Source organism: Tachyglossus aculeatus, chromosome X1 (assembly GCF_015852505.1).
Source record: "Tachyglossus aculeatus isolate mTacAcu1 chromosome X1, mTacAcu1.pri, whole genome shotgun sequence".
NCBI lineage: Eukaryota > Metazoa > Chordata > Mammalia > Monotremata > Tachyglossidae > Tachyglossus > Tachyglossus aculeatus.
In genome coordinates, this window is record NC_052101.1 from 90,757,488 (window position 1) to 90,764,686 (window position 7,199).

At 43.2% G+C, this 7,199-nt stretch overlaps 1 protein-coding gene across 1 annotated transcript; it reads left to right on the top strand.

The window, feature by feature from the left end:
- The first annotated feature begins 3,306 nt into the window (after nucleotides 1-3,306).
- Nucleotides 3,307-6,537, top strand: LOC119950410 (signal peptidase complex subunit 1-like). Its single transcript, XM_038772781.1, has 4 exons — nucleotides 3,307-3,453; nucleotides 3,686-3,745; nucleotides 3,821-3,907; nucleotides 5,981-6,537. Exons 1-4 carry the CDS (start codon nucleotides 3,418-3,420, stop codon nucleotides 6,107-6,109), a joined length of 312 nt encoding a protein of 103 aa, XP_038628709.1. The 5' UTR covers nucleotides 3,307-3,417; the 3' UTR covers nucleotides 6,110-6,537.
- Nucleotides 6,538-7,199: the final 662 nt, after the last annotated feature.

The window sequence follows — 7,199 nt, forward strand, 5'->3', positions numbered from 1 at the left end:
TCGACTGTGAGCCCACTGTTTGGTAGGGACTGTATATGTTGCCAACTTGTACTTCCCAAGCGCTTAGTACAGTGCTCTGCACACAGTAAGCGCTCAATAAATATGATTGATTGATTGATTACTGCGCGGAATGAGACGATGGTAAACCACTTCCATATTTTTACCAAGAAAACACTGTGGCTACACTACCAGAACAATTGCAGATGGAGGTGGTGCATTCTGGAAGAGATTTGTCCGTGGTTTCGCTATGGGTTGGAGATGACTCGACAGCATAAGACAAGACCAGATGAGGGACAGACCAGCTGGAAACCGCTGTCTTGTATAAAACTGAAGGAGTGACCACACTTGCAGGCATCAATCAATCAATAAATTGTATTTATTGAGTGCTTACTGTGTGCAGGGCACTGTACTAAGCGTTTAGGAGAGTACAACACAATATAACAGATGTATTCCCTGCCCACAAGAAGCTTAAAGTCTAGAGGGGGAGACAGACATTAATATAAATAAATAAAGGCCTCTTAGAGGAGGTGTTCCTCAAAAAAGCTTTGAAGGGGGAGAATAATTAATTGTCAGATATGAAAAGGGAGGGAATCAATCATCTAGAAGGATCTTGATTTCATCCAAATTATGAAAGACTTATTGAAAGTGTGGTGTTAGGTGTCATTTGCACCCAAGTGCTGCAAAGAGCAGAAGCATCAGTACATTAGAGGACACTCACTATGAGTCCGCAGCATGGAAGGGTTGATCAGTCATGAATTAGTCTTTTCAACTACACCCACACAAATGGATGAAGTTCCCTGTCAGGAACATCATCTCCAAAAGCACAAGACAACTCTCAGACAGACACATACGTTAGATGGGTGTGGGCAAAATTGAAGGATTATATACAGAGGTAATGGTCACCTGATTCATTCAATCATATTTATTGAGCGCTTACTGTATGCAGAGCACTGTACTAAGCACTTGGAAAGTACAATTCAGCAACAGAGACAATCCCTACCCAACAACGGGCTCACAGTCTAGAAGACTGATTATTATCAGTCTAGATAATAGCCTATCACAATAATAACTGATTATTATCAACTAGAATAGAACCAGCAAGTGAAAAATCCTTTATCAGTAACTGGGGCAATATAAGAGAAGCAGTGTAGCTCAGTGGAAAGATCCTGGGCTTGGGAGTCAGAGGTCATGGGTTCTAATCCCAGCTCTGCCACTTATCAGCTGTATGACTTTGGGCATGTCCACATTTTTGTTTTGTTTTGTTATCTGTCTCCCCCTTCTAGACTGTGAGCCCGTTGTTGGGCAGGGACCGTCGCTATATGTTGCCAACTTGCACTCCCCAAGTGCTTAGTACAGTGCTCTGCACACAGTAAGCACTCAATAAATACGATTGAACGAATGAATGTCACAACTTCTCTGTGCCTCAGTTACCTCATCTGGAAAACGGGGATCATCATCATGAATCGTATTTATTGAGTGCTTACTATGTGCAGAGCACTGTACTAAGCGCTTGGGAAGTACAAATTGGCAACATCTAGAGACAGTCCCTACCCAACAGTGGGCTCACAGTCTAAAAGGGGGAGACCGAGAACAAAACCAAACATACTAACAAAATAAAATAGGATAGATATGTACAAGTAAAATAGAGTAATAAATATGTACAAACATATATACAGGTGCTGTGGGGAAGGGAAGGAGGTAAGATGGGGGGGATGGAGAGGGGGACGAGGGGAAGAGGAAGGAAGGGGCTCAACATATAGAGACAGTCCCTACCCAACAGTGGGCTCACAGTCTAAAAGGGGGAGACAGAGAACAAAACCAAACATACTAACAAAATAAAATAAATAGGATAGATATGTACAAGTAAAATAAATAGAGTAATAAATATGTACAAACATATATACATATATACAGGTGCTGTGGGGAAGGGAAGGAGGTAAGATGGGGGGGATGGAGAGTGGGACGAGGGGGAGAGGAAGGAAGGGGCTCAACATATAGAGACAGTCCCTACCCAACAGTGGGCTCACAGTCTAAAAGGGGGAGACAGAGAACAAAACCAAACATACTAACAAAATAAAATAAATAGGATAGATATGTACAAGTAAAATAAATAAATAAATAAATAAATAAATAGATAGAGTAATAAATATGTACAAACATATATACATATATACAGGTGCTGTGGGGAAGGGAAGGAGGTAAGATGGGGGGATGGAGAGGGGGACGAGGGGGAGAGGAAGGAAGGGGCTCAACATATAGAGATAGTCCCTACCCAACAGTGGGCTCACAGTTTAAAAGGGGGAGACAGAGAACAAAACCAAACATACTAACAAAATAAAATAAATAGAATAGATATGTACAAATAAAATAGAGTAATAAATATGTACAAACATATATACATATATACAGGTGCTGTGGGGAAGGGAAGGAGGTAAGATGGGGGGGGATGGAGAGGGGGACGAGGGGGAGAGGAAGGAAGGGGCTCAACATATAGAGACAGTCCCTACCCAACAGTGGGCTCACAGTCTAAAAGGGGGAGACAGAGAACAAAACCAAACATACTAACAAAATAAAATAAATAGGATAGATATGTACAAGTAAAATAAATAAATAAATAAACAGAGTAGTAAATATGTACAAACATATATACATATATACAGGTGTTGTGGGGAAGGGAAGGAGGTACATATTTATTACTCTATTTATTTATTTATTTTACTTGTACATTTCTATCCTATTTATTTTATTTTGTTGGTATGTTTGGTTCTGTTCTCTGTCTCCCCCTTTTAGACTGTGAGCCCACTGTTGGGTAGGGACTGTCTCTATGTGTTGCCAATTTGTACTTCCCAAGCGCTTAGTACAGTGCTCTGCACATAGTAAGCGCTCAATAAATACGATTGATTGATTGATTGATTGAGGTAAGATGGGGGGATGGAGAGGGGGACGAGGGGGAGAGGAAGGAAGGGGCTCAACATATAGCGACAGTCCCTACCCAACAGTGGGCTCACAGTCTAAAAGGGGGAGACAGAGAACAAAACCAAACATACTACCAAAATAAAATAAATAGGATAGATATGTACAAGTAAAATAAATAAATAAATAGAGTAATAATGCCAGGCACTGTACTAAGCACTGGGGCAGATACAAGGTTGGACACAATCCCTGTCCCCGGTGGGGTTCACAGTCCTAATCCCCACTGTACAGCTGGGGGGACTGAGGCCCAGAGAAGGGAAGTGACTGGCCCAAGGTCACACAGCAGGGAAGGGGCGGAGTCGCTCCCCCCCGCCTCTGCGGCGCGGGCCGATTTCCGGCCGCGCGCCAACGTCTGCTTCCGCTTTCCACTTCTGTGCGACGTCGGCATTAAGATCGTCCTTCGTTTGGGCCCCGCACTTCGCTGCTCCATCCAACTCCAGCACCATGTTGGGAATCCTGAGCTCAATCCCCACGCAGATGGTGAGCGGGAAACAGGGATCGTCCCTTTCCTTCTTACCTCAGTGCCTGCCATCATCTCGCCCCTGTCTGCGTTACCACACACACACTGCCCCCTTTTCCCCCCCATTGCCCCCGACCCTGCCCAGCCTCTCTCTTCATCCCCTCCCTTCCCAGTGGGATGCTGGAAGGAGGGAGGGAGTCGTTGGAGGGCGATCGGTGATCCTTTTTTTTTTTCCTGTTTTAAAACTCACAGGATTATAAGGGTCAGAAACTAGCCGAGCAGATATTTCAGGGAATCATTCTGACTTCGGCCGTAAGTATCCTCCGAATTGCATTGTCCTTTTCTCCGGTTGGGCTATTGCTGATGCCGTCTCCGTCTGTTTTGTAGGTAATTGGTTTTATCTATGGCTATTTGATTGAAGATTTTGGTTGGACCGTCTCCATAGTGATGGCTGGATTTGTTGTTTCGTGCGTGGTAAGAAACTATACACAGTCTCTTAGCACTTACTAGCTGTTTATTGTTGCATGACACTGTTGGACACTTCCAGCAATAAATAATTATATTACACTCAGTGTATTAAACACTGAGGTAGGTAATAAGACCATCAGATGGGACACAATAAAGCCAACCAGATCAAAGTCAGTGTTCTCCCTAGGCTAACAAAGATTTCCATGATTCTGACAGTTGTCTCATTGCTCTGTCACTGGGTCATCATCATTAGTGGTATTTATTAAGTCAGGGAAGCAGTATGGCCTGGGCCTGCAAGTCAAAAGATTCGGGTTCTAATCCCAGCTTTGCCACTTGTCTGCTGTGTGACCTTGGGCAAGTCACTTCACTTCCCTGGGTCTCAGTTACGGCCTCTGTAAAATGGGGTTGTGACTGTGAGCCCCACATGGGACAAGGACTGTGCCCAACCCAATTCCCTTGTAACCACTGCAGTGCTTAGTACAGTGTCTGGCACACAGTGAGCATTTAAATACCGAAATGGTTATTAACTTCCACCTCAAAGCAGCAGATCACCCTCCCGCCCCTTCAGAAACCTCCTTAAAAAAAAAAAAAATCCACCTCCTCCACGTAGCCTGCCCCGCTCAATTCATAATACCCCAGTTGCATCAACTGTACCCTATCTTTAGCACTTTAATTTGTTTGTCCACTCTATTAGATTGTAAATGCAAATCTTGCTTCTACTCTCTCAAGCACTTTGTACAGTGCTTTGCACTCAGTGGTATTTAAGCGCTTACTGTGTGCCAGTCTCTGAACTAAGCACCGGGGTAGAAAGAAGCTAATCAAGTTGGAATAGTCCATATGCCACATGGGGCTGTCTTAATCCCCATTTTACAGATATGAGGAGGGAGGGCATTCCAGGCTCCAGGCAGGACATGGGCGAGGGGTCAGCGACAAAATAGACGAGACCAAGGTACAGTGAGTAGGCTGACATTAGAGGAGCAAAGTGTGTGGGCCGGGTTGTATTAGGAAATCGGGGAGGTAAGGTATTAAGGGGTGAGGTGACTGAATGCTTTTAATTACTACGGTCAGGATTTTCTATTTGATGTAGAGACTTTAGAGGAGGAGAGAAATCAGGGCTACAGACATAGATTTGGGAATCATCCACATAGAGATGTTAGTTGAAGCCATGAGAGTGAATGAGTTCTCCAAGGGAGTGGATTTAAATAGAGACTAGAAGGGGACCCACAACTGAGTCTTGAGGGATGTCCACAGTTGGGGGTGGGGGGCAGAGGAGGAGCCTGCAAAAGAGACTGAGGAATGGCCAGAAATATAGGAGAACTAGGAGAGGACAGTGCCATTGAAGCCACGGTTGGATAATGTTTCCAGAAATGGGTGGCCGACCGTGTTGAAGGCAGCTGAGAAATCGAGGAAGATTAGGATGGAGTAGAGGCCATTGGATTTGTCAAGGAGATCATTGGTGACCTTTGAAAGAGCAATTTTGGTAGAGTGAAAGAGGCAGAAGCCAGATTGGAAGGGGTCAAGGAGAAAATTGAAGAGGAGGAAGTGGAGGCAGCGGGCGTAGACACTTTGCCCAAGGAGTTTGAATAAGGAGGAGGGTTGAATAAGGGGCAGAAGGAGGAAGGGATGAGGGGAGCAGGGGAGATTCACCCCTAATGGTTTCAATTTTCTCCAAGTCCATGGCCATGTCATTAGGGGAAAGAGATGGGGGAGGCTGGGGGACAGGGGGTTTGAGGAGGGATTTAAATCTCTGAAACAACTGGCAAGGGCATTGGGCATGGGAGTCAGTAAAGGTGGGTCTTTGTGCATGCTCACCCCTTTCAGCTTGTGCTTGAAAATATTACCATTTTAGTTTTTTCTTACACTCTGAATAACCCCCCCTTCATTTTTCCATCTGTCCTAGATTCAGTCTAGGTCCCTTTTCCCCTCAGCTGCAATCAATCTATAGAGATTGATCATACACATCCTTAGCTCAAAGGCTGTCAATCATGAACAGTTTCTGGTGTGTCCATGCAGAGGAGTAACAATGCTACTTTGGACTTTTGGGGTAAGATAACCAACCTTTTTCCTCTTCTTTCCTAGCTGACGCTCCCTCCATGGCCCATGTATCGCCGGCATCCCTTAAAATGGCTACCTGTTCAAGATTCAGGATATGAAGATAAAAAATCCGTGGATAGAAAAAGCAAAAGGCAGTCAAAAAGGGAGCTTTAGTAGTACAATTTCCAGGATTCAGATTGCAAAGGAAATTAGCAGTGGAACGAAAAAGAAAATTGTAGGCGAAAGGGATATTTTACGGCGCAGCTTGACTATTTGGGTTTTTTTGTTAGCTATACAATTCTTTCACTAAGCTTTTTCATAAATCATGTAAAAAAAGCATTCAAATTTAATGCAGCGCTTTCTTTAGTTTCAGTGTTTTATATAGTTTGCTACAGACATTTGGGTTTTTGTTAATGAATACTTTCGGCCTTGAAAGAAAAATATTAAAATTAAGTGTACCTGTAGTTCATCTCTGTGTTTTACGTTCATGTGAACAGTGAAGGAAAGAATACCTTCCAGAATATTTTATAAACTATGTTTTGTGAAACCTTAAAGCTTCCCTGTGCTAGAAGTGTTTTTTCAATAAAAATGTCATCACTGAATGACCAGTGGGGTTTTTTTTTTTATTGTACGTTGTTACTATAAATGGGTGTACAGGCAAGACTGGACGAGAAGCTTATACTAAGCTATCGTTTCCTAACTACTTAGTTTTTGAGGGGGGTTTTCCTTCCAGTAACTTAGAGTTGATATTAAGGGTCAGGGTGATTTAAGGAATGAGAAACATACAGTAGTTGCATTAAGTTTTCAGCAGGGGAAATATAAAATTTTTAGCACAATAAGGTGCTGTAGCCCCTTTTGCAAATGAATGCTGTATTCACAACTCTGAGGAGCCAGAAACACAAATTATAAATCTGTAAAGTTCACTTACTGTCATTACAGAGGAGAAAATCAAGAGGGCTATAAATAGGATGGAATCAATCATATTTATTGAGCGCTTACTGTGTACAGAGCACTGTACTAAGCGCTTGGGAAGTCCAAGTTGGCAACATATAGAGACGGTCCCTACCCAACAGTGGGCTCACAGTCTAGAAGGGGGAGACAGAGAACAAAACAAAACATATTAACAAAATAAAATAAATAGAATAGATATGTACAAGTAAAATAAATAGAGTAATAAATCCATACAAACATATACATATATACAGGTGCTGTGGGGAAGGGAAGGAGGTAAGGCGCGGGTGGGATGGGGATGGGATGTTTTGTT

Excerpts from the sequence above, each read along its gene's own strand:
- LOC119950410 (XM_038772781.1), top strand. The coding sequence starts at position 3,418 with ATGTTGGGAATCCTGAGCTCAATCCCCACGCAGATG. Across the intron at positions 3,746-3,820 it reads GAATCATTCTGACTTCGGCC|GTAATTGGTTTTATCTATGG; the intron begins GTAAGTATCCTC and ends TCTGTTTTGTAG. Across the intron at positions 3,908-5,980 it reads GATTTGTTGTTTCGTGCGTG|CTGACGCTCCCTCCATGGCC; the intron begins GTAAGAAACTAT and ends CTTCTTTCCTAG.